The sequence below is a fragment of the Zosterops lateralis genome (assembly GCF_965231275.1).
Source record: "Zosterops lateralis genome assembly, chromosome: 4".
NCBI classification, from domain to species: domain Eukaryota; kingdom Metazoa; phylum Chordata; class Aves; order Passeriformes; family Zosteropidae; genus Zosterops; species Zosterops lateralis.
In genome coordinates, this window is record NC_139765.1 from 32,038,439 (window position 1) to 32,066,306 (window position 27,868).

Genomic DNA, 27,868 nt, shown 5'->3' on the forward strand with positions numbered 1-27,868 from the left:
CAAGTTATCCAAAAGAGTGAGTTGTTCATTTCTAAAAATGTGCAGTTCTGAAAGCACTCTTAGCATATGAAATCAATATAGTGTTTTACATCCTATATAGCATTATTGCCATCCTTTTTTTGCCATCCTACAAAAATTAGGGTACAGAAATTATGGTGAGTTTCGCTGAAATAAATTATCTGTGAAGCCACATATATTCTTTAGCTATAAAATGTTCTTGACTCAATGTTAAAGCTGGTGCTAGGTTTAGTGAAGTGAAAATATTCTCTGATATGCCTAATTTTGATGCTTATAATTCAAAAATGAAACAAAATATTATTCTGTCCATGGAACATGAAATGTAAAAGTTCTTCGGGTATTGATAATTGAGCACACAAAAGGGGTTTTGAAGGGACTTGCAACCAGGTTTTTAAAGTAACAATACTCTGGAAATGTCAGGTACTATGAGTCACTAAACATAGAAGTAAAATCTTATAAGCATATAAGTACTGGGAGTATTGAAAGAATGATGACCTTTCCTGCCAAACTGGGATTTTTTTTTTTTTTTTTTTTTTTTTTTTAATTTGTTATTCCTGCTTTAGGCAGGTAGGAAGAGGAAAGGCAAATTGCATTGTAGACTGTACTTCAGCCTTCACTTCAGCCTTAAATAGAGCTTTTGAAATATAGGTAATTCCTGATTACATAGAAGATACTATTGCTTCTTGGACAGAAAGTACATACTTATAAAGTTGTGTCATTTCGCTTGTCCTCCTTTAAAATAAGATGGTGGCTGTTCAGGTCAAATTTCCAGAAAACCTAACACATCTACAGAGAATATTGACATTCAAAATTTATGTACAACATGAAATGAGGAAGCCAATTTTGGGTGGTTTTTTAAATAGTTTCAGTTTTTTAGTTGTTTCCTTTTTGTTGCCGGGCTTTTTATTTTTCTGGTGATGGTTCTGTGTTTGGTTTGGTTTTGTGTTAAGGTTAAGTTAGGGTTCATGAACTCTTCTTCACTTCTCATGTTAAAGAGTCAAAGTTTTAAGCTGTTCTTTATAAGATGGAGTGGTGAGAAGAAGAAAAGAATTGCCAAACTTCTGATAACGTTATGGGAGTCTTAATGTTGTGTAATGTGCCTCTGTTATCTTATATGTTGTCTCTATTTCAACCCGAATAAGAATATTTTGAGGAGATGAAATAGTGAAAACTACTTAAAATTCAGTATGTGTTCCTGAACAAAATTCAAAAGTTTTTTTTACTCGTTTTTGATTCTAAAATAATGAACTTTATTCTTCTGTTCAGTGGCATTTCTCTCTGATATTCTCTTTGGCAAAGCAGATAGGCCATCAATCTTGCATTTAGCTGTGTGTCACAGCTTTATGCAGCACAATTCAGTACAAATGTTATCTTCCTCATACCAGACACCATGAACCAAGTGACTGCACCTCTGCAACAACATATTTGCAAGTGGAAAAAGAGCAAAGTAACTATTTATCACAATATATATCTTTATCATTATCTGTCCTAATAGCTTCTAATTCTATCGACTGATTATGAAAATTTTCATTGGGAACTTTGCATTACATCTAAATTCATCTCTCGATGATGCTAAAAAGGGAGAATGATATTTTACTGGTTTATTATGATAGACATAGATGAGGATTAAAGACCTTGGCCTTTCTTCAAAATGAATATGGAGACCAAGGTGCTTAATATTGGAGGAAAGAAATAAAGGGGGATTCACAATCACTGTACAGCATTCAAAATTTAGGCAAGGAATAGCACCTAAGTTGTCACTTGTTTGTGTATTCTTTTCCCTTTATGCAAGAATAATATTTCCTTAGAAGGACAATAGCTACTAATTTCCCCTTATGCTTTGAAAATAGGTAACTCATGGACTTCATTCCCACCCTTCACCCATGGCAAAAGGAATTAAGTTCATAATAATATTGAATAAATGTTCATTTTACTTGTAATTAAAGTTTCTGCAAAATGATGTAACATCAGGGAAAACTTGCGGTATAGTAGGTCAGGGCTTCATTGAAAATTTAATGATGTAATAGATAGTGACTTCCTGGTAGTGCTTAGAAACCTGCCTCTTTTTATGATGAGCTAGGCACTCACACAGGTAATAATTGTGGCTATTGCAAGGACAAAACTTTGTTACCGAAGGAACCAAAGGAAGGTTTGTTACCAAAGGAAGTATTTACCATGGGTGCATATCTGAAATATAAGCACTGCATACTGTCATCTACCAAATGATCTTGAATAGCATGTGGCATATATTAATGTTTTTTATATTCCTTTTCCATTGTTTTTTATTGTTTTTCTCAATGAAGAGCACACTTTTTTAGGATAAAGGTGTAGAATGGAAGAAATTATTATTTTTTTTTCTATTAGAAGCCTATTTTGAAATATGCAATATATAAGATACTTAGAAGCACATCAGAATGACAAGCATAAAGGAAAGCTATGGGAGTGTCATGGTTTAAACCCAGCCTGTAGCCAAGCACTACACAGATGCTTCCCCATTCTCCCATCATCGGGATGGGGGAGTGAATCAGAGTGAAAAAAAGCTAGACAACCTGTGGATTGAGATAGAGACACCTTAAGGAAAGCAAAACCATGCACAAAGGCAAAGCAAAACAAGGAGTTAGTTCACTGCTTCTCATGGGTAGTCAGGTGTTCAGCCACCTCCAGAAGAGCAGGGCCCCATCACACATAATGGTGACTTGGGAAGACAAAGACCATCCCTCCAAATGTCTCCCCCATTCCTCCTTCTTCCTCCCTTTATATAACAAGCATGATGTCATATGGTCGGGAATATCTCTTTGGTCAGCTAGGGTCATCTGTCCAAGCTGCGTCTCCTCCCAACCTCCCAAGAACTCCCAACTTCCTCACCAGTGTATTATGTCTATATTTAACCCTGTGTTCGGTACAAGTCCAAAACAGCCTTTTACCAGCCACTGTGAAGAAAATTCTCTCTCTCCCAGATGAACTCAGCACAAGTTATCTGCTTTCTTGTTTATGATCATTTAAGTACCTACCAGTAGTTTCTTTGCTACAAGCAAAATTTCACCATCATCTTCAGCAAAGCTGCTCTTGAGGTGACACTGTTCTTTGAAATCTTGGCGATATGGGAAAGTTCTCTGCATGTAAACAGAACAGTTATGTCTGTCTGCATTCATTTAGCAGGCCTATTGTTTTGAATTTTTTAAAGTATTTTCAGAATCAGCTGATATATTATCTAGATAAAGCAGCTGTTAGTGGTGTGAAACTGGAACACCATTATACTTTGAGAGCTTGAAAGGTTGCTTTACTAAACTGTCTTGATGAGTTACTGTAATTCTGAGGCAAATCTGATTGAACAAAAAGTGGTAAGCTTTCATGTAAACATCAATAGGAATCGTCAATCGTCATTGAGGGTCATATCTAAGAGAACTCTTTAAAACCTGAAAATTACACATTCTGAAATGGCTGAAAATGTACTAAAGTACCTGTAAGGCTGATTTCTAGAGATGTATCTCCAAGTTGTACAGCAATTATACACCCATGCATACCCATCCCTAAACCAAACCTGACATTCCTAAACCCAAGTAAGAAAAAGTACTTAATTCATATATCTCGTTTTACTATTTCTTATTGCTGGTTTACTTTGGTATCCCAGGTCTCATGCAGCTGAATTTTGTGCCACTTGTGTAACTTATTTTTGTTCGATGGCATAATATTAATACTGTGAATTGCGTTCTTCTAAGTTGAAGGCTTATTTTGTTTTGTTTCAGTGCCAGATTTACAATTGTCATTCTGGTCACTTCCATAAAAATGAAATTTATAGGGAAACTGATATAATTCAGAGTGGACCTTTTAAGGTTTTTCTTTTATTATTGTAATGTACCATGCTGTAAATTTTTTTAGTACATCCTTTCATACCATAATTTTGAGAACATAACACTATGAAGTATGTTTTAATTAATGCTGAATTTTTAGGGATTCACACTGAAACTATGTTAATTTTACCCAAAAAACAACAAAATTACAATGACTTTTAAAATGAATTGTTTGTGGTAAAATTCTAAAAGTAGATGATATTATGTACTATATAATGTATTTTTTTATGTTTGTTTGAGTTGTTTTAAAGCTTTATTATAATGCCAGAATATAAATGACTATGCTTATTATCAGGAAAAAAAAATCACAATGGGAATCTTATTAAAGAATATGGAAAAGATCTGAAAGATCCTGGAATATATAAAATATTGACTCTATGGAGCTAAATATACTTCACAGTATCATCTTTTTTTTGCTTTTCCTGAACTTCACTTTAATATTACCGAGCACCTTCATATTAGATGATTTAACAGAGATTTAAACAAATATAAAGGTTCACAGGTCCAAAAGTAAGTATGGCTTTTATGCTCTTACACCTTTCAGAAACCGCTTGTATCATCTCTTTCCTTGTCCCTTATGTCAATATGTCTTGAGGGGACCAATTCTGTAATGTGAAAAAGATGCTGCCTAAGGACTTTAGTAGCTATCAACAGAAGCAGTGCAACTATAATATAAAATTATGCACATTTGATTTTATTAGGTCCTAGAAGAATATTTAAGAATTGTGAAACTTTCATAGTAATTGCAATATTTAAAAATATACTGCTTGTTGTATTTTATTGCTAGCTTCATCATGTTCACCTGGGAGAAATTGTTCAAGAAGATCTGTCTTGGAAAGAAACAAATGGAAGCTGGTACCTTTACTTCTAAAAAGCTAAAAGTTTAAATGAGGGTGCAATGAGCAGTACTTGAGCAAAGACATCTGTATAATGCCCTTAATGCTGCATAGGTGGGTAGTGCTGATTGAATTTTTTTTCCTTCAGCAGAATATCTTTTAAATTCATACTTATAAGATCTCAAGGAAGCATTTATGAAAAATAATAAAAGGAATTTAATACTTCTGACTTTTAGTGAATACTGTAATCTAGCACACATGGAAAAAAAAGATTTTCTTCATATCTAAGTTTTGGATTATGGTTTCTATACTCTGAACAGAAACTCTTCTTTCCTCTTTCAATACCAGAAAAATCAAAATGGTTGAGTTAATACAAAAATGATACAACTGTTCCCAATATAAACATTTGAAAGGATAGTGAAACTTTCCTTTGAAGAAATTTTTTTTAATGCAAAATTCATATTTTCTTATTATTATGCTAGAATTTTGCTGTGCAGATGTCATATAGCTTGTGCTGTGTACTTCAAAGTAAAATTCATGATTTCTTCTCATGCAGCTTTGTCATTGAGTCAAAAATGCTAATTAGTTACTAGGACATAGTTTTCTTGTGTTTGAGCACTGGAAATAGTGAGGATGAATTCATATACTATCCTTTCATTGTAATTATGTGGGTTCTGCATTTCCTAGTACCAGTATAATAATATATTGTTTGAAATAATAAAAAAAGAGATCAGAATCTCAATTTGAATGCTGTGACTTTCCAAACACAGAGTTTAGATGGGAAAAATATTGTGATAGAGAGCACACATTTATAGAATCTGAACATCTGGTCTAAAACTTATTTTCTTCATCTTAAGTGGTACTCAATTGTTAGCAGACAAGAAATTTTGGATTCTTTTCCAGAATACTAACTTCAGATGAATATGTATTTCTGTTAGACACTGATAAAATATTGACCTAATTATAGCCTCAACTCTGAACTCTGATATCAAATACAAGTTTCTAGCTTAGAAAATTTTCTTTCACAGAAAATATTCATATAGAACTTCATCTGGGGAATGTAAAACATTGCAAAGAATGCAGGCTAAATCACATTTTCTGTCAGTTGTGCCACAAAATATTCTCAGGGAAAAACAAAGAAATCAAATTCAAATATATTGCCTGAAGCTGGCTGGAGGAGAGCAGAAAAGTCTGAAACTGTTGGAATTTATAATACAGCATAACAAGAAGATGAGTAGAAAAGATATGATTAGATCTCTCACTGCAAACCTCTCATCTATTGCTTTTGGCAATGGGATATCTCATTACAAGTACCTTAAAAACCCCCCAACGCTGTGAAGGATACATAATAGTTTTATAATGAGAGGTAAAAATAATCAGAAAGTAAATTTTTGATTTTCCCTTTTTTTATCTCTTTTTAAAGTCTTCAGATGGGATCAAAGATATGAACTCTAACATTATAAAAGAAACAGGAGTTCAACCACAGGTATTCCAATTGGACATTAGTTCAAAAAAGGCTATTTTTCTAACAGAAAATAGACATTTGTGATTCCTAATTTTCTTTGGATGTTTTTGAAGATCCTCTCTTAAACATTGAAAGACTGTGGGGTGCTAGTTGCTTCACTAGGAATGAAAGCTTTCATTTTCTGGTAATGAGCACCAATTGACAAAGAATACTCACAGTATCATGTTTGGGTCCACTGAAAATCCTTACTGAGCTGTCTTATCCATTGTTTGAAAACTGGCTCCTGCACAGGTCTTTTCTTATGACTTTTCTGGTTTAGCATCCAAGGCTCCCTGTCTGTACTAAGCTTCTACACAAACTGTCATGCTTTCCCTCTAGCCAAATTCATGAAAATACCTAAAGACCACCTGGTTACTTGACACGTAGAGGATATGGAAAATTAATTTACCTCTTTTGACTCTGTCCATACTACAATTTTTATTGGGCAATGATACGAACTATTTTTGAACCCTCTCATGCTATCAGGTACCTCAAATATGTAGAGACAATGGGAACAAGTCATAATAAAGCAGGAAAAGATAAAATAAAAAATTCATAATAAAGTAAATTAATCACTCTGTATGGAGTAGGGAGATTCTTTTTTATCTCTGCCACATATATACTGGTCAGGGAAGTCAAAGTGCTGCAGATTCCATGGCACACTTCACTTTACATCACAAATAGTAATACTTCTTCCTATCCTTTTTTTTCCTTTCTTGTCAGTTTAGGTGCAGTATTTGGGTAGTCAACATATTACCTTAATAACATCAGAATAAATGCATTTGCTCAAAACTCATGACAAAATATACAGTTGTTTTCATTTTCTTGGTAGTCGATATTGATTAGAAATATTTTATAAGAGGTGAGTTTCTTTTAAAGAGTAACCAAGAGAGAAAGCTGGGAAGTGTTTTCCATGTTAAGCCTGAATACATATATTTGGTAAATAGCAGCAATAACCTAACAGCAGGTGTTGAATTTGCACATCTCTTTGTCTACTAAAACTATACATTTTTTTCTGGGTCTTGAGCTCCCTGCAGTAGATGTTGTAACCATAGGTCTTATTTCTGCTCCTTGGAGCAATTCCAGTTTGGGCAGGATCAAGGCCATGTACCTTGTCAGGTTCTGTAGCATTTACTGAAGTTTCATTAGCTAAGCCTTCATTCCCAAAGACTTTCATTTCAGGAAAATGTTTCATTATTGGTACACTTTTCCTCATGATGCTTTAGCATATTTCATTTTGCAATTTTGGCTGTGATATAAATAATTATTTTATTTTTATAAAGATGAATCTAAATCATGTAGATGAAGTTAATTAGAAATTCAAATTTTCGTATTTTATCCCACATTTGGCTGTTAATTCACTTTTGAAAACTCTTTGTTCCCTGAAATACTTTAAAATAGATGTGAACCACTTATAAAACAGGGAGTATTAGCTTTTCATGTAGGTAACTGTCAGCTGGATTTTAAGAAAAACATACTTCAAGTTTGTTGAAAAGTGAAAAATTTTGTATTACTATATACAATGATCTGGAGTAGGCAAATTCCTGTAAATAGGACTTTCCGTTCCTAAGATTATTTGAATTATGTTGCAGGCTGAGGGTCCTATGAGGTAAATGCATTATGCTTTCCCCAGCTGCTAATTTCAGAGCTCCAAATGAAGACACAAATTTTTCTCTGATAACTTATGAGAATAAATACTCTATATTAAGTCTTGCCATGCAGTGGTAGAGGAAAAATATCACCTTTTTCACAGCTGCAGTTATAGGTGCAGATTACTACTATTAAGAAAAATGGGAAAAGAAAAGAGGAGTGAGAGAGAAAGAAAATATGAAAAGGTAAAAAGAGCTACTATGCTTTAGGTAGCTGGGCTATAAAAAATGAAAATTCAGTCTTCTGTGTTCTTCTATAAACTCTTTCCCTATTGAGATAAACTCATTATTCTTTCTTGGTGTGAATTCATGGGATATTCAAAAGAATAATTCCTTACTGCTACTCTAATAGTGTACTAGGGAACAAAAAACAAATTTCTTTCATTTACTTTCTGTTTTCAAGCGTATGTGTCTGAAAAAGCATGTACAATAATGTTGGGAACAACATCTCTCAACACTATTCTATCTATTAAGCAAAAAGTACATTAACCAGCAGAGTGGAAAATAGAACTTATTCACTCTAAAGATAGTATTTCCATAAGGCAGAAAAGACAGTGTAAAGCATCACTGCAATTAAAGAGGATCCAGATTTCTTTGTCTTCCTTTCCTGTATCTTTAGTAGTATTCCTCCTTTAATATACTTACTACTCTAATGCAACATCAATATAAGAACATAAATTCCACTTTATACAGAAAGAAATCTTAAGTATTTTAAACACTCTTGCCTTCAGGGTGTATCCAAGTTGCTATCATCCTTTTATTGATGTGAACAATGACATTTTGCAGTTCAAAAGTGAGGGAAGAGAAAATCACTCTTCAAAACCTTTCCTTGGCATTTAATATCACCATCAAATTATAAAAAAATGATGGAGTAAAAGAATTTCCACCCTCTCAGAAATACAAAACTGCAGAACAAAACTATAGAAGGTATATAATTCTCCATTCAGGGTGTAATTTTTCATGAATACAAAGGTTTCTTTTTCACTTCCCTGTGCATTCTGCTGATAGTTTGGGCACGATAAGAGTCTTTTTATATAGACCTTGTTTACTTTAAGAGTAGCATGAGTCTGAAGACTGAATTGTTTTTTAAATGGTTTGGTTCTCATTAGTAATAAAATCAGAAAATAAATATTTATGCGGTAGTTTTGCAATAAAAGATTAAAAAGACTATAATAATTTCTTTTTTTCAAATTACCAATGATGATGGTAATTTAAATAAACCCTCAATTTCTTCTGGTGTCTCATCATAGACTTGTTTCAGAGACATTAGATAACTTTCATTTCAGTGAATTCCAATTAGAGATGCACAAAGGCATTTAGCAGAGAAACAAGACTTTAGCGAATAAAAGTATCCTCATTGTTCAAAACAATGTCTTCAGGCTACCTCTTTGTCCCCTTCTTAGAATTGTAGAGGCTAAGTAGGAATATAAAATGCTTTTCCTGAAACTTCCTCTATTTGTGAAGGACTTTTCATAGTCAATTTTGATATCCTTGTCAAAAGACGAAGCTTTTATTTTTGATTTATTTGATAGTAAGTGACCTAGAATTAGAGTGATAAGAAAGGATGGAATATTTATGTTGTATTAGCTAGCTCTAAGTTTCATAAGACATGTTACACTGAGAGCTTTCTAGAATGTGAGGGGTGAAGGAAAGAAGAGAGGCAGGCACTGATCTCTTCTTTGTGGCGTAACAGGAGGGAATAGCCTGAAGTTGTGTCAGGGGAGGTTTAGGTTGGACATCAGGAAAATGTTCTTCCCTCAGAGGGTGGCTGGGCACTGGATCAGGCTCCCCAGGGAAGAAGTTACACCACTAACCTGACAGAGTTCAAGTGTTCAAACAATACTCTCAGGCATATTGTGTCATTCTTGGAGTGTCCTGTGCAGGGCCCAAAGTTGGACTTGATGATCCTGTGGGTCCCTTCCAACTCAGCTGATTCTGTGGTTCTGTGATCCTGTGATTCAGTGTAATTTCTAAGCCTGTAATTTCTAAGTGCAGGAAAGCTGTAATTATATATATGGTAAAATCATCCCATGTACAGCTAATTTACACTGTGGAAAAAAAAAAAGGGGGGGGGTTATCTATCACGTGGGGACAGATTTATTTTTTTTAAGTTTGATCTTTATTTTTGATACGTTAAATAAGTGTCTCTGCTGGGGGACTTCATTCATTTACTGTCAATGTCTTTATGGTATAGGTCTAAACCATCACTGAAAGAGATTGCTCTCTTGTAAGACTGGAAAAACTACAGGAAAAAAAAAGTGCTCTTGGAAGGTCATAGAAATTACAAGGCTGAACTAGCTTTCATGAATTTAAATTAGTGATGGGGCGATATTCATCCAGCAATAGCATGTTAATAAAGTTGATGATAGAACATGCAGCATTAATTAGACACAAAGCATCTGAAATTAGAGGTTTCAAGCCTCCCAACAACAAATGCAGTTGCACAGAGCTCTGTGAGAAAGTGTCAACTACTTTAATAACAGAGTTCTTGAAGACAGGGTATCTGACTCAGTTGTTGGCTACCCTTAGTGCTGCAGGATGCAGTCTTTTGTAAGTTCTATAATTTCAATTTTATCTTTCATTTTTTATATTCTCAAAGCTCCAAATAATATACAGATACTAGATAAGTTTTTTAATTACTTTTTAATTTAAAATCAGAGACAGAAGCCACCACAGCAGTCAGGTTATAGAAAAAACTTAAAGTCAATTAAAAGAACCCAAGCTCTGAACTTCTATATAATACCATTTTTACTGCTTGTAATTAGACTTAATTTGTTCTTCTGTTATCAAAATTAATTTGTAAGTCCTTAAGGATATTGATATATCCCATTTCAGGAAAAAAAAAAGTACATTTGACTGCAGAATTAATTATTTGAACAGACTAGTAATATTTAGTAACATGGGTTAAAATGCAGATATTTCAGAAAATGTTAATTTGCATTATTCGTCTTGTAAGAACGTACAATTATAATGGACATAAAATAAATTGTATAATGTGATTTTTTTCAGTGGATTGCCATAGATCAAAATCTTTCAGTCTTTAAAAAACCTTTGTCTTTACAGATTACATTTTTCCCATAAGATTTATGTATACCAGCCTATAGCTCATGTTGTTTAGCAGAGGGTTGTAGATAACATCTACATTGTATATGACAGAGTTTAACACAGAACAGTCCTTCAGCTTCGTAGATTGAAGACACCAGTTTGGACTGTACATCAGTTGCTAATTTGGCATAAGAGGTGTTGGCAGAGTTACATCTGTGATCCAAAACCATTGGAATGACTTGGGCAGTTTTCACAACAATGCTAGCTTGCATTTCAGTGAGCATGATAAATAGTTTATCTTGAGCTAAGCAAAAAAAATCTTTTATAGTTGTCTTGGGATTGTTCATTTCATGTGGAACATATGAAAAATGGCATTTTGACTAATTTATGAAGTAATTTGTTGTTATAGAAATTGCATATATTCAAGTGGCTGTTTTAGTCAATAGTGAAATTCTCTACATAAAGTGTGGCAGTGGTCCAGAAAGGTGAGTTTAAGCCTATGAATCATTCTCTGTATCCATCTAAACTGCAAACACTAGGAATAAACTCTCATATACAAGTGTCACTAGAACTTTTTCCAGGAAGAAACAGAGGCTCTAACTGATAGTTGAAAAATTAAGAAAAAAAAAAAATCTATCAATGATAGTAACTGCAAAAGTTGTTACAAGATTTTGGGTGCTATAGATTACAGATTCAGTTTTTTAGATTTCTTCACTATCACATTGATATTTTCTAGCCCCAAATTTTTATCAGTCTTTAATTGTATGTGAAAATTAGTACTGATTTTTTCTCTCCCATCTCAAACTAAATCAGCGCACTGAGAAATATCATATGCTTTTATAACTTTTTCTCTTAACAGCAGATGTTCTTCCAAAATTATTTAAAAAGAAAAGAAAGAAATGAGTGTGATGAAAAGTGAATGACATCTGAATAAATATTATAATCTTAAGAAAAATAAGCCTAAATTATAGAAAATAATTTATTCAAAGATTTTTTAAAACAAAATATCTACAACAGTATAATAAAATAAAATTTATTATGTATTTGCATGTGTGATATGTGACTGTTTCAACAGCTGCTCTGCTGCTGAAATTTAGATTAAAAGGCATTGAACAGCCTAGAAAACTACAAAGAGAGTAATATTAATCTAGAAGGTATTTACAGATTACTGGTGATCTTACAGGCAATTTTTGTTTGTTTTGTTCTGGGACGGCAGTCTAGGGTTTTTCTCACCTTGTCAGTCCAGCTTTACTGTAGAAGTTAACATGTACATTAACCACCCATTCCTAGACAACCTTTTGTTCAGGTCAAATCATGAATTTGGGATATGTGTACTCATGCTTAAAATAAAAGGCAAGTCTGAACAGGAAATACCATTTGCAACCCATTTGAAACAGAAAACAGGCATCCTGTCTAAACAGAAAATATCAATTGCAACCCATTGGAAATAGAACATGTCAAGTTCAACCTCCCACAATCTAAATTCATAACCCATGGCTGTGAAAAGCTGTGTATTTTTTTCACTTCTGCTGTTCTGACCCCCTGTCTATGTTGGTCCTCTACTAACAGTTAAAGAAAAGCCCCAGCGGAAAGATGAATGCAGCATCACTCACTGGACAGGGTAACAAGGTATCACATAGAACACAACTTCAAAGGGTCTCATAATACAGGATCTTGAAAGCAGGTTGGCTTTTGAGAATAATAATGAGAAAAAATCAAAGCTGATGCTGAGGCGCTTATATACTGATACAGAAAGTTTAAGCTGTGTATATGAAAATTCTAATTAAAGTGAAACCTATAGATGCATGCCAAATTAGCTACACTTATGAAATTGAAACACGAGTGCGAAGACCTAGTTTATATAAATATAGAACACTGTGGAAGAAAATGTAATGCCATTTTTAAGTACCTGTGGCTAGATATCTTAAACCTCATTCCCAAAAATTCCTGCTCTCTTTGCTTGTACTAACTCTGAGAGCTAATGTTGTCATTTTTGCACATACATACACCAGAGAAGTAACATAATGTAGTAATTATCTGGATGCATTTCCTAGAGTCACATGCTCTAAGAAGACCATGCTTCAGCGGGGAGTTTGGACCAGACAATCCCACCAGTGCTCCCATCCAATGTTAACCGCTCTATGATTTTGTGTTTTTACATATTGCCAGCTAAAACAGCTGCTCAAAAGATGCAGATGTCCACAGACTGTGAGGTAAATAGAGGTAAACATTGATTTCTGAGTGGAGAACATAGACAGTGTGAGTCACTATTTAACATTAAGAGGTCTAAAGAAGTTTCCATGTCTACTTTTCTTCAGCAGACTCACATTTCAACTTGTCTGAACCAACGAGGGCCAACAAGTTCAGTATGTCTGAATCCTCTGTACACGAAATGCTTCCTGTGGGTTCTGAAACCTCGGCATACTTTAGAGTTGTGGATCTTCACTTTTGGTATGTAGAGACAAATCTTGAAAGATTAAACACACTAGTGAAAGCAGTTTTTGTAGAATTTGTAAAAATTCATCTGAGCAATAAGGTTTTTCCTTTAACTTTCATATGTATTTTTATATGAATAGGAAATTAAACCTTTTATCTTAAATTATAGGGAGCTCTAAATTATGCATTTAAACCTTCACAAAATAGCATGAATGGTTTAGGATTCAAAGAATCTCTTTCTAAACATTTGATTCCCATTATTAATATGATCACCAAATAATTGTACTAACTGTCATGCCCACAAAGTATTTCAAGTATTCTCATTTCAAATTCTGGTTTTTGTAGGCTTCTGCACACCACGTAAAACTAACAGCTCAATTTTACCTCTTTTCAAACAAAGTAATTAAGAAGGGCACTAAAGAAATGGGTGATCTGCTGACACTTTTAAGCCTTTAACTGTTGTAATGTTCTTCATGCAGCAAGACCCCAAATAATTATTCAAAAATATAATTAATACTTTTCAAGGGTCTCCTCTTGTTGCATTAAATAGGAGCATACAGTTCTTTTCAGAAAGAACCTGCAGAGATGACCTGGCCTTTTCTTATACTAAAGCATTTATTTCTATTCAGAATTCATAAATCCAATATTCACCACTACCCAGAAAGTAGTTTTTCCCTTCCACTATCAAACAACTACCAGAGAGGTGAAGTATGGACTTTCTTCTTATATCACAATTCAGGGGAAACTGCAATTACAAAACATGCAATTTTCCCACTGCATTTTTTTAAACTGATGTAAGCCTTATCTTTTATCCATAAGAATTACGACTACTAGGTCATAACAGAGATAGCCAAATATATTTTATTTGTGTACTTAATTACAGAATTGTTTTTAAGAGGGAAAGAAAGCATGAGAGAAGATATATAAAAGAAGGTGTAGAGCATGTGAAAAAAACCAAAATAACTTCTGCTACCATTCTTCTTCGATTTTTGTTTTATTTTCCTGAACAGTTACTAGTTAATATAAAAACCGAAATACTGCTTGGCTTAGGTACAAGAACAGCCTGGGTAAGCATCCTGATCACTAGGATGGAGAGCCATGGTAATTTACGTGATGGTTTTGGTTCTGTTCATCTCTATTTGTGTAAGAAGAGTCTGAAATTTTTAGTGCCAATCCCTGCTCCTAGCAGAGCACATTATTTTGGAGTGCTAAGAGAGGTACCAGAGCAGAGCGGGAAGCCTGCATCATTACAGGCAAAGAAAATAATTGAGCCCTCATTTTGTACCTCTAAAAACCCTTGTGGTCTGTTTTAACAGGAAACCTGATCTTCTACATCTGTTCAGAACACACCAGATTGCCTCAAGCTACTCTGGTTGATGAATAACTATTCTATTCATTTTGACTGGATTTATAGAAGAAACAGGTGCAAAACTGTGAACACTAAGGAATGTCTGTGCATGCTCAGAATAGTAATGTCTTGGGCGTCTGGGAATCTCTGGACATAACGTGTCTGTAAACAGATAAAACGATGTGCACAATGAGAATGGATTCATTTTATGCTGTGCAAACTCCTCCGAAAGTTTGCAGCCAATTACTCAACAGGAAGCACCCAGGAGACAGTGATCTTTAGTAAATGGGTGGCTGAGCCCCTTTCATTCCTGATGTTCTGAAATGCAGACACAGGGGCTATGTGAGAGGAGGTGGATCTGGAACTGAAGCAGAACTTTAGCAGCTCCAGAAACTTCAGTACAAAGTATTAGATTCAGACATCTGATGCGCTTCCCAACTAAAGGCACTTAGAAATCTTAGGAATATTAGACACAAAAAAATTAGCTAGGTAGAGCCTTTTTGCCTTTTATTCTAGGAGACTGAATTACCTTTTAATGGAACAGTGGGTGTAACTCAGTCCAAAATTAGTTTAATAAGCAGTTACATGCAGGGAATGTCTGTTCACTGATTAAGCTTTAATGTCAATAATTTAAATGCACGTGTCTGGATTAGTAATTTTTTAGAACTATTTTGTGTTGAAAATTTGCCAGCCTCCTTGTTAGACTGGACATAGATCATATAATATGACAGAGATAATTACAAAAATATGAATAGATATGAAATAGAATCAGGTGTTTGTAGATCGTTGGTTGGGGCTTTTTGTTTTATTTTGGTTTAGTGGGTTTTTTAGTATAAATACATTTAAAATGTCATAGAAGACTACCATTTTTAGCAGGTGAGGTAGAAATCTTAAAATGATAACAATGTGTTGTTAGATGTAATACAAGTATTTTGTGTCTGTGATGCTCTAATGATAGCTTATGATGTTTTGGTTTTTTTTGTTGTTGCTGTTGGTTTTTTTTGTTGATTTTTAAAATTTAGTTTTTGTTTTTAAAGGATATTTTCTAGTTTTATTAGCCCTATTGAAGTACATGGAACCCCCCACTTCTCCACAATTCTTTTAGGTTTCCTGGAAAGGGATGTTTGGTTTAATTAAAAATCAAAGTAGAGGCTATGATCTGTTTCCAGGTAGTTTTAACTAATGAGAATATTTCAGTAAAGGGAGCCAGAAACTATTGGGGAGTTTCTATATCCAACTTAATGGCTTAGTTCTTTCAAGTAGTGGGTTTTTCCCCCCCTCTGATATTGCAAAGCATACATAATCAAATGATTCTTTCTTTTAGGTGTCTAATATCAAAGAAGATGGTTGGAGCTTTTTTAATGCAAATTACAGTAAATACTGCACTTTGATACATATTCAAGCCTGCAGATGAACTTAATTAATTTATGTGTTGTTCCTTTATTGTACACTCTGAACAAATTTGATTCCTACATATTTCACTCCTAAAGTAATTATTTTCCATCAGTTCTCATTGGGTTTTTTTTTGTTTATTTAAGCGTCATAAATAATCTTAATTTATAAGAGTTATTAGACATTCATTTTGCATTTTCCAAAAGGTTAGTGAACATCTGAATGGTATGGTTAGAAATAGTAGTTTTACTTCTTTAGCATTTGAAATTTTTAAAGATAAGTACAAATATTAACCAGTTCTAACTAATAGGTAAAGATTAGGAGTGCTAGTTTGATTGGATTATCGATTATTATCTATAAGTAATCAAAGCTAACAGATAATATAGGGATAAAAAGGAGTTAGGAAAACAATAGAAAATACAGTAATTACAAATTTGAAATCTTTGAATCTTTTTAAACTTATTTAATTATTCCATAATTTATTTAGCTAAATTCAGAAAGAAGTCTAATATTCAATTCATATAAATTGCCCTATCGTTCAGAAATACTAAAGCAATGAGCACAATTGAGAACTTCTACTTCCTTTTGGAGGAAATTAGCAGTTCCAGAGTAATGACCCTATATGAAATATGAGTGAGCATGCAAAGCCCATGATATATTATTGAAAGAAAAACTTGGATCTATTTGTAGTCTGCAAGGTAATCTGTATTTTATTGTGTAATTGCCATTTTTCTCCAGACTGTGACTAAACTGTTCTTTTGAGGCTGACTGATAAAAATAGATTCTTCTGTGGCATTGGAATCAAAATCTGGTGGCTGAGTCCATGGAAAAATTGTTTGAAGAAACAAAAATTATGGGGAAGAAGACCCATACAGTTATAGTTTTGTGTTTAATACATTTAAATTACATGAGCCATACATATATATTTTTTCATCATACACAGCACCATGGGGCCAGGGTGTAGACCTGAATATTAATCCCAAATATCTCATTGTATCAGAACAGTTTACAAATATTCTTTCCATTAAAATGTGAATATAATGCCTCAGTAATTACAAACATGTCAACAGGTCAATTGTTTCTCCTTTCACTATAGTCTTTTGCATTTCCTTCAGCCAAGAAGCTCCAAAACTCTGATCCTAAGAGATGGAATTAATTAATCAATCAATTCGTATAGTAAATTTTACATTTAAATTATGGAAAAGTTTATAACTGTTCCTAATTTACTTGTTATGGATTACCATCAAAATACATGGCTACATATGTAGCAGTTGGCAGAATTTAAATATTTGTTCACTGTATAAAAACTCCATAATTTACTTTTGCTAAGTTATGTGTAAAGAGAAAAAGAAGAGGCTGGAAACTTTTCTCTCTCTCACTTCTCAAGAATGTTGTCCCTAAAACAATATTAATATATTTTACAACTTTTCTACATTGGTCGGTCACTTCTGTTCTTAATATCAAGGGTAATGCAAAAACAAACAACAGCAACAAAATCCCAGACTAAAATTCTCAAACTAAAAATAGACAAAAAACAATTTAAAAAGTACATGAGATAGTAATGAACTTTTTCTTTGGAGAGGATTATATAAGGAAAAATTGCCTTAAATATCTTGTTAAGAATATAGATTAAATAGCCTGATGTTCATTGTTTTTAATAACTCACTACTGTTCACATCTAATTAAAAGCATATATAACTGTTCCTGAGGACTTATTTCCAATGGTTATATAGGAATAAGTTTATCTGAAGTAGACTTGTTACATGAAAGAAAAACAGGAGATGTTACTTGTATTCTCTTTCTTAGAAACTGAACTGTTTCTCAGTTGTGGAGGTTTTTTCTTTTCTTCTTTGGACAGAATGAATAATTAGGTAGAGGTCTCTTCCATTTGCCTTTATCTCCTGGAAAGTTACATAAAGCTCTCCTTGTCGAAGTCCAGTGATGCTAGAATCTGTTTATTTGAGGTTTGGTCTGTGCTGAAAATTGTATTGTGTTCTATGTTTTGTTTAGTCATAAAGTGTTTTTGGAAGATGAGATACTGTGTCAGTTGTTTTAAATTTAGTATTGTGAATAAACCACTCTACAGAAAAAAAAATTGAGATCATGGTTACTAAATTTAGAAATTAATAAATTGTGGTTTGTGTAAATGTATATATACAAACAAAATGTTTTATTTTCATCATGAGCTCTATTAATTGTAGGTGAACCGTGTATATGATGGCATATAATTTTTAACAGTCACTATTGATACTCTAAATTTGTACTGTATCTCTTTGTGTGATAAATTCATTTGTTCCTTTTGAAAGCTTTAAAAATATGAAGCTGAAAAATAATTAAAAATCAGGAAAAAAAGTCACAAAACTACCTCTCATTCAACTAAGAAAACACCAGATCTTTAATTTTTCTAGCCTTCTTAACATTCTAATTAAAATAATATATAGCTAGTGAACACATTTAATTAGCTTCATGTGAATTTTTTTTTGGTTCTTTAAATTTCTCCTACTAGTGAATGCACATCAGGTTGGAGCAGAGCTGGAACAACTACACAGGAACAGATCATTTACAATTCCAGCTTCTACCAGAGTGGAATAATTAAAATACTACAGCAGTTTTTGGAACAGAAAATGGACTTCCCTTCTCATATGAATGTTCCAATAAGTGACTGAAAAACAGTTCATATTCTCACACTTTGGCTTAATAAATGTGTAATTTTTTTTCATTAATGATATGGTTTCAACAAGCCAGAGCAAGTGTGTCTAGCACAGTGATACATCAGTCATTGTGCTTAATATGGGTTTAATTCCTTTCAGGTCAAATGGAGTAACTGAACTTGATAATTATATACCCTGAGCCATTGTGTAAATGTGGCTGCCCGAGATATAGGGAGAGCTTTCTCTGTGCAGGCTAAGAATGATGCTAAATAGTCACAGGCTTGAACAGGATGCTTGGATCTTCTCATGCTGAGAACTAAGTGCTTGCAAAGACTTTCAAAGAGAGAACTGTGGGCTGCAGGGAAACTGTAATGTCAAGAATTTCATCAAAGATAAAAGGTGAGGTTTTGAATAGACACTAAAGAAATATTTAATTAGGACCTATGCAGACAGGACAAAGACACCAAAATCTTTTGACGACCTTGATGCCTGGTTATACTTGATCCAATGTTCTTTTATATTTTTTCTCCTTTTTCCTTAATGGGGTTTTATTTTCTGTCTTTTTTTCTATTTCTCCACTTCCTTTGTTTATTCTTTTATAATTTTTTAATCTATTTGTTCGGGTTACCAAAAGTGACAGGATATTAAGTCATGATTTAAAAAAAACTACAATAGGTTTATAGCAGGTCTGACTGACTGTTGCTAAGCCAGTCCTTTATGTGCTAAATGGACTCTGCTCTATTAAGGATTGAAAATATAAGTTTAGCCACATTACAGAAGCAGACCTACATTTCAGCATCTTACCTGTGCAATTAGTTCTTATGCTGAGCAAAAGATCTTTTTGTTGAAAACATCTCGTGAGAGAAAAGTGGGGATAAGAGGTGAAACTTTCAAGATGACTGTGGCATTTAAGAATTTAAAGCCAGAGAGCTGTCTGCCTTCCTGCTTAAATGCCTTATCTAAGTCAGATCATCTTTTTATGTTTGGGGCAAATTCATCCCTCAGAGTCAGAAGGAGTAGGTGAACTTGATTCTTTCATACTCATCCAGTGGATGCAAATGATCAACCCGATTTTTAAAAAAATATTCTTTTGATGTAAACTGGCTTTGTTTTGGTGGAGTAAAAATAAATATTAAGTAAAAGTAAATTATTCTCATAAAAATTAGTTATAATATAAATATGAGATCAAACATGTTGAAATGAAATGAAATATAGAATGCCCTCACAGATATCCATTTTTAATTCACTACAATTACATAATTTTTCTTTCATCTGTAAAGTTTGTTTTGCTCTGTAAAGCCCTTGTATCTTGTGTCTCCTCATTTTCTACAGCACTATATACTTCCATACTTCAATCTGCAAGTCTCAAAAATATAACACAAAAAAGATCATGAAGATTAGAAAAACATTAGGAGTATGCACTTGACTCTGAATCATGCAATTGTATCAAATGACAAGAATAAATAGAAGTACAATATCCTGTAGCATAAGAATGTGGAATGTCAAAGAAAAAAAGGAAAAAATTGACTTTCAGTAGTGTATAATTTTTAAAAGATTGATAGAAGATTGTACTCAGAAGTCACTGAAATCAGTAGGAAGCCAGTATTAAATAGTTCAATCTAATATTTCAATAAGTCATTGGCAAAATAAGATTTTTCATTTTTATGGTTTCTTGCACCTGCTGCTCTCTCTTGAATGCTAGTGATGCTATGAGTGGTTACTAAGGAAACAGAGATCCTTGGATTTAATTAAGACTTGTCAGGTAAAACTCTTTAGGTTGTTTGACTGAGTTTTTTTGAGGAAAAAACAACTTTGAAAATAATGTAGCTCAAAATCAATCTGCACATATCTTGCTACTGATAAAAGCTCCCAAACAGATTTAAAATAGCCTGTAGCATTTCTTTCTTATTCATTTACTTAGCAATGAAAATGGCCACTTCTACTTTATTCTTCATACCACACTGTCCTTTTAAAATGAAAATAAACTACACATAAAATAGCATTTGAGGTCCATTTAAAGTCCATGTGTGTTGTAGCTTCTATCACAGTAGGAAATAATATCTGCTTATAGCTCACCTTGATAGCACTATTTCACATTTCACTGATAGATCGGGTTCCATGATTTCATGTTGAATGAGTTTGTTATATTGAATAAACTTTCCAAGGGGACAATTATATGGCAGCAGAATTATTATCTGTCAGAGGTATCCATAGCCTCCTCTCCATGGTAGGTAAGAGTTTATATGATGAAATAAATGTAGCCTGAATGAGTTCTCAGTAACTGTGGAGCCATTGAAAACTGCTCAGACTGTTAAGTTGACTGAAAAATCACAGACAAGGAATTTTAGGCAGGCAACTGTCCTATAGAAAATCATTAATAACATACTGAAAAATGTGGAAAGAACAATGTTCTTAAAAAGAAGATTTTAAAATTAATTAAGGGTTTTCATTTGGGTGTAATATGCATTTCTTAGATGCGCATCATCAGACAAGCTGGAAAATACATCAATTTTCCTGTTATTTGACCTTTTAATTTTTCTTTTTGACACTATTCTTCTTCTTCTTAGTTGTTAAAACTGACTTTCCAGAAAATACAAAAAAAATATAATCAGAAAAAGGAAGGAAGTCTTAGATTTCTTTGTTTGTGATTTGGGTGCGTGTGTGGGTGTGGATTTGTGTGGGGGTGTGTGCTTTTTTTTTTCCGTGATCATTTTGTCTTGATAGTCTTCCTTTGTTATACCTTCCTGAGGCTTGTTCCCAGGCTTTGTACAGTTCTCTGAATTTTTTCTTAGGCTAATCTTATGTTTCTTTAACCAGATGATGTTTTTTCAATGCCTTGGCTCCCTCTATTTCTATCTTCCTTGACATTTTCTGCAAACATTGACCTCAACATCCTCTTCACTCTGATGTCTTAATTTTATAGCTGGCAATAATGAGACATTGATAATGAGCATTAATATCTTAGGAAAACCCAGGGGTTCAGAAACATGAGTAGTTCTATCCAAGGAAAAGAAAGGGAACCTAAAATACTAGCATGTTAAGCATCTGCACAGTCCTGTTTTGTGTTTTCTTTTTCTTTTGCAGTGGTTCGGCTTTCCAATGGGTGCAGTTCCGGCCAGCCCTGCCGCCACTACATCCAGGGGCCACTTTGCCAGAGGCGTGGGCAAACTCGACCACGGTGCGGATAGTGCGCAGAATAGAAAGGCGGGACTCTCAGGGTGTGCAACCAAGGGATGCGTGGTCCCAAGGCAGCGCTCCGGAGAGAGACGCTGGCCTCGAAATGGCACGGCTTTTTATTGAGTGGGTTACAGGGGTGGGATTGCGTGGGACCAATTACAACCTTCTACCAATGTATAATGAGGAATGCAGAACTTTTGAACCAATAATAAGTAACTTGGGGAGGAGGAATACATGATGAGGGGGTGGGGAAGTTATATAACTTAAAGATTGACACTTAACAGAAAAGTGGTAAACAACTATTATGGGATAGGGTTACCAGGACAACCAAGGTTTGGCGGGAAAGTCTGGGGGAAGGGGAGAAGGAGAGAAGGGGAGAAGGAGAGAAGGAGAGGGAAGGAGAGGCCATCTTAAACAATAGTAATAATTACAAAATTATAAAACACAACTTATAAAACCAAACTGGAGCAGTGAAAACCCAATTGGAATTGAATTTAAGCACCACCACATTCTTTGATTTTTTTTTAAATTTTTCTTTATGTTTTGCCAAATAAACAAGCCACAAATGCAAAAAGAAGAGATTTCTTGGGGAGGAAAAGAATACAATAATACTGTTAATTTAAAGCCACCATTTTGTTCTTATTGAGCTGGATTTAGTTATTTATTTGTGTCATCCATAGATCTGTGTATTCTACCATGCCTACATATATGAATGCAATTTACCTTGTTATTTAGATTAGTGCACTGCTAGAGTTAGACTGCATGAGACATCAGAAGTTTACATAGATATTATTTCCAGCGACATTCATTCCCATTTCTCAAGGTGTTTTGAAAGAGTTGCTTTAGGATTTGATATCATCACTATGTGACAAAATACTGCTCAGAACACACGAAATTTCACATCAGTTAACAATAAATTGGATTTTAATTAAAACAGGATATTGAAAAGTAAGGAGAATGCAGATACATAAAATCCACCATGGTTTATGTCTTTAGTTTTACCTAAAGATTTAATTTTAGATGAAGTTTCCAAGGTAAGTGCAAATGGTTAAGTTTAGCTATGCATTAGCTTAGAGCTCTCCGTCACACAGAAATCTAGAATCAGTCAGGTTGGAAAAAACTTCTCAGATCATTCCATCCCACTTAACAGTGCCAAGTCCACTATTAAATCATGTCCCATCTAGTTACATATGATGATTTTATTAGTGATTTTATAACACCAGTAAAAACAATGAGTCTTCCAGCATGCTGATCAAGTACTAATATTGAGGAATAAGTTGTCCACAATAGTCACCATTAATGTTATATTGTGCATCAAATGAATACTTTCTGACTCTATCCTGTCCAAGTTCCGTCAAAACTGTTATTAACTAACATTTGAATGGTACCTTAACATTGTAAAATGTGCAATAGGAATGTGTAAATACTTAGACATATTGACATCACTGGTGGTGCAATAGTCCTGAAAATTTTAGAACAGATAAAAAACTAATATTTCTAATTCTTTTTTTGTTTTGTTTTGGAAGCTAACTGGATTGTCTGATACTGGTAGTTTTAAAACTGTAATTCTATTAGTAATTTTAATAGAGATTCACATACCTAGTATTCTTATTTTAAAAGTTATTAAAGCATTATTTAAAGAAACTAATATGTCAAAATGTCCTAGTTAGATGGACACATCAAAATTTCTACTAGAAATCTGCCATTTTCATTAAATTTTTAGCACTTTTGTTATGATTTGTTACGACTTTTTATGATAGAATATAATTAGGCTCGTATGCAAGAATTTTGAGCTGATGAATGCATGCTTCAGTGATGCCAATTAAATAAACCTTAAAAACATAAAAGACACACCTCTAAATTTTAATTTAGTTTAGATTGCTATTATTTGTAACACAGTGCTATTCCTTTTCTTTTTCATATGCAACTCTCAAAAATGTTTCCCAGACAACCAAAAATCAGATTCACTTGTAAAAGTTTTCTTGAAGGCATCTATGATCATTGTAATTTATGATCATACATTGATCTCATTGTAATTTATGATCATAGATTGATCTATGTAACTTAAATACTCCTCCCTTTGAGCAGTAAAAGGCTAAAGATAAACCAAGAAACAAAACAAAACTGAAAAAACATTTAAAATAAGTTGCAGTGCTTTGATTATAAGTTGAAGGATAAAATAACATCCCTCATGTATCTATACGACTGTCATAATGAAATATAAAGCTTTTTTATATGGTATAGTTTTACAAATATTTGTACAACTTTTAAATGCTACTTAAAGGTTGCTAGTGTGGAATTTATATTCTGTTTGGTGACTGCACTGCAATGCAATTGGAAAGAAACATTATCTGCACTTTATATGTAATGGCTTGTCCAGGGATCAGATGCGTGTACATATTTCACTTCTGGCTACTCTTTATCAAAGATAGACTGCTCCATATATCTTTCAAAAGGGAAGTCTGAGAGATTCTTTAATAACTTTTGAGTAGGACAAGACCTTATCATGTAAATAATCCTGTAACACTCCATTGCAGATGGGTGGCATAATTCAGTTTGCTGCATAATAAAAGTCTGTACAAGATACAGGAGGAATAATCTAATTCCTTTCTTACTTGTAAGGACAGTAATTACCTGGGTTGTAACCTTGATCCTTGTTATTTGTTGCTCTTTGAAAATGACTGTTACTGAGCAGCATTTCTCCTGCAATTAAAGGAAACCTACAGTTTAATAATCTTTCCTGTTGTCAAACAACAAATACTTCAGCAATTTTTAATGTTTTACAAGTCAGAGTCATAAAAGTGATCTAAATATCCCAGAAGTTGGTGGTAAATATCCCCCTTTCAATCTGGCATCCTGTCACAGTTGGGATACCCCAGTGATTGATACTGGGCTCAATGCTGTTCATAATCTCCATAAGTGATCTGTACAACAGGATTGAGTGTACCCTGATACAGCTGACTAATATCAACTGAATGGCGAAGTGGACTCTTTGGAAAGGAGTGGGCCCTCTGCATAAAAGCCTGGATAGGCTGAAAGTGTCTCATGAAATTCAACAAGGACAAAGTGTAAAGTCTCAAGCCTAGGAAAGATAACCCGGGAATGCAGAAGCGGCTGGGATTTTCCCAAATGGGGACCTGGGGGTGCTGGTGGACAAGCTCAATGTGAGGAAACAGTGCTGCTGCAGCACAGAAAGCCAGCAGGATGCTGGGCTGCATCAACAAGGGCATCACCAGCAGTGATAAACAAGTCATTATCACACTCTATTCCGTGCTGGTCAGTCCATGCCTGAAAGACTGGTGTGGGTGTGGTGGTTTTTTTTTTTGTTTGTTTTTTTTTTTTTTTTTTTTTTTGTCCCTGGCATTCAAAATAGCTGTGGACAGGCCAGAGAAGGTCTCTAGGAGTGCCATAAATATAATCAAGAGGCTGGGAAGCCTGCCATGTGAAGAAAGGCTGAGAGAACTGGGTTAACTGGGTTTGTTCAACCTTGAGAAAAGAAAACTGAGGGGAGACCTTATCACGATTTTGCACTGTTTAAAGGGAGGCTACAAAGAAGATGGAGACTCCATTTTTATGGGAAGTTATAAGGAAAAAAAGAGGGATAATAGGTGCAAGACATTCTACTAGGCAAAGGAAAATTCACAATGAGGGCAACCATCAATTGAAATAATCTGCCCAGGGAAGCAGTGGATTCCCAATATGGGACACTTTTAAGATTCATCTGGGAAGGATGCTAGGCCCCCTTTTCTAGATTGTGCTTTTGCCAAGAAAGGCTGCACCAGAGGATTTTTGATGCCCCTTCCAATCTGGTATTCTATGATTTTCTGATTCTGTGATTCAAATAAAATCACATTACAAATTATCTTCCTTTACAGTCTCACTCAAATAATCTCACAATAATAAACTTTTAAACTATAATTATATATTTATTTTTGATATTCACATATATTAATATTTTTGAGTAATAATTAAAAGTTCATATTTTAGAAGTAATAATCACATTTTATGCTATTGTATTCCATTTCTGTGTATACATGTGGATTATGACAGCTTACTTTCCCATGTGCTCGATAATAAGGTAGATCAAAATGTCATATATTTATCTTAGATTGTTTAGAGCAGTCCATACATCAGATATGTATACATTATTTATGTAGGAGAGTAAGATTATGAATAAAGAATACTAATCAACCTGTAAGAGAACTGCTGTTTTTACATTTTTCATTCTCTCTCATAAAACGAAATCTCAGGCAGTCAGCTTTTGTTTGTACTGACGAAATATACTACTGGCTTTAGTACATGTATAGTCAATGAATTGGAACTCACATTTTGAAAAGAGGAAAATAAACTAGGAAGTGAGGCAGACAAGATGAGAGAGGCAGAGATGAGAAATGCAGAATTACATCAGCATGTGGGACAATCAATGTGCATGATTGATGAATGAATGTCAAATGCTTTTTGCTCACTTCACACAGGTACTGCACCACTGTAGAATTACAAAAGACTTGGAGTCATAATTTCTCATGTAAGTGTGAATAAATCAGTAGTTAAAATCAAATCAATATTGCTAAACACAAATATCTGTTTTAATGTAATGGAAGAAATCACAATATTTTAAGAAATATATTTAATAAATATAATCCCATATGGTTAGTTTTCAAGTGATAGTTCAGTAAGTTTGTCATTAAAACTCTTCATGGGACTATTCTATTTTCAATTGTATTTTAATTGGTAAGGACTTTTATATTAGTTGAGTTCATATCAAACAGGAAGAAATTCAAAATTATTGTTATGACGATTAGGACATGTGAAACATTATTGTGTGTCCTGTTCCTTATTAAGTAAAAGAAGAACTTAGTACATAGGAAACCTGAGTTTCACCCTTTACTCAACTTGAATTGGACTGGGCACCTGAAAATTATTGTCAGCTTCCCTCTTTTTCTATGAGAACTTTAAGAAGTGTTTTTCTTGTTGCAAAGTGGGTCTGCTTGCAAAATCTGAAAACTAAGTTTTTTTGGAAAAAAACCTCCCCAACACTATTCCCTTCACATCTTATTTAAGAGTACTTTTGAATAATTATAGACAAACATCTTAGTCATGGAAGTGGCATCCATCTAGGGAGAGTGGAAATGGCATGCTTTATTTGTGTTCAAATATAATACTCCTATAATGGTTTTGAAGGTGGAGATGTTATTTACATATCTAAATATACAGAAGAACCACCCCCCATGCCCGACTGCCCCCCACAACCCCCATACATATTTACTGATATCCTTTATTACTTTGCTTTGGCTAGTTTTATTTATTCCCATGATGAGACAAGTCAAATAATCAGATTTAATTTAATCAGATGATCTAACACATTTTTTTCATCCAGAAAGAAATGCATTGAAATTTCAATATGAATATTGTTGTTTGGATACAAAAACTTTTGTATTGATAGAAGACTTCCATTTCTGTTTTCAGTCTGTTTTTCCACTTGAAAGCTGTCACCTCCACATCCTGGTTCTGTTCTGGGGCAATGGATAATCAATCCTTGGCTAGGAATTTCAAATGATCCTTTTGCCGTGGCTTTGTGAGTCTTCATTATGATTAACCCAAGGAAAGGAATGCTTTCAGTGTCTAAGACATCCTGTCTGCCCACATTTTTCTTTCTGTGTTTCTTTATAGTTTCAGATTCTCACAATGCTCCTATCTTCTCCTTCACCATTCTGGCTGCAGACTTCTAAGTTGTTGTTCTATAGTACAAAAATTAAATAGATAATAAGAAACAATAGTAATTTTAATATCTAGTATATATATATTAAACAATAAGAAAATAAGAAACACATGTAAGATCTAGAAACCATGTCATACACAACAATTTTACCTAGTTAAATATTAGTCCCAGCTGTGCCATGAAACAAAGATCAGTAGAAAAATTGAATGTCAATAGAAAGTATTATTGTATGGAGGAAGAAG

The 27,868-nt window shown here is 33.7% G+C and overlaps 1 protein-coding gene across 40 annotated transcripts in view; it reads left to right on the forward strand.

Moving 5' to 3' along the window:
- Positions 1–27,868, forward strand: part of LOC310908613 (uncharacterized protein) — a 92,235-nt gene that overhangs the window by 49,892 nt on the left and 14,475 nt on the right. For 13 of the 40 annotated variants that reach the window (XR_014589889.1, XR_014589890.1, XR_014589897.1 and 10 more), the window contains 2 exons: positions 13,225–13,354; positions 26,383–26,432. The exons of 2 other annotated variants lie outside the window; for them this stretch is intronic. Coding sequence is in view for 17 of the 38 variants with exons in the window: in XM_083859815.1 (XP_083715941.1) it covers positions 13,225–13,354; positions 26,383–26,432 (180 nt within the window). In the remaining 21 variants the exon portion in view is untranslated. Of the gene's footprint in view, positions 1–4,656; positions 4,820–13,221; positions 13,355–14,655; positions 16,048–26,382; positions 26,433–27,373; positions 27,483–27,868 lie in introns of those variants that run through there. 25 more of the 40 variants (XR_014589904.1, XR_014589913.1, XM_083859810.1 and 22 more) reach the window with 7 other exon arrangements.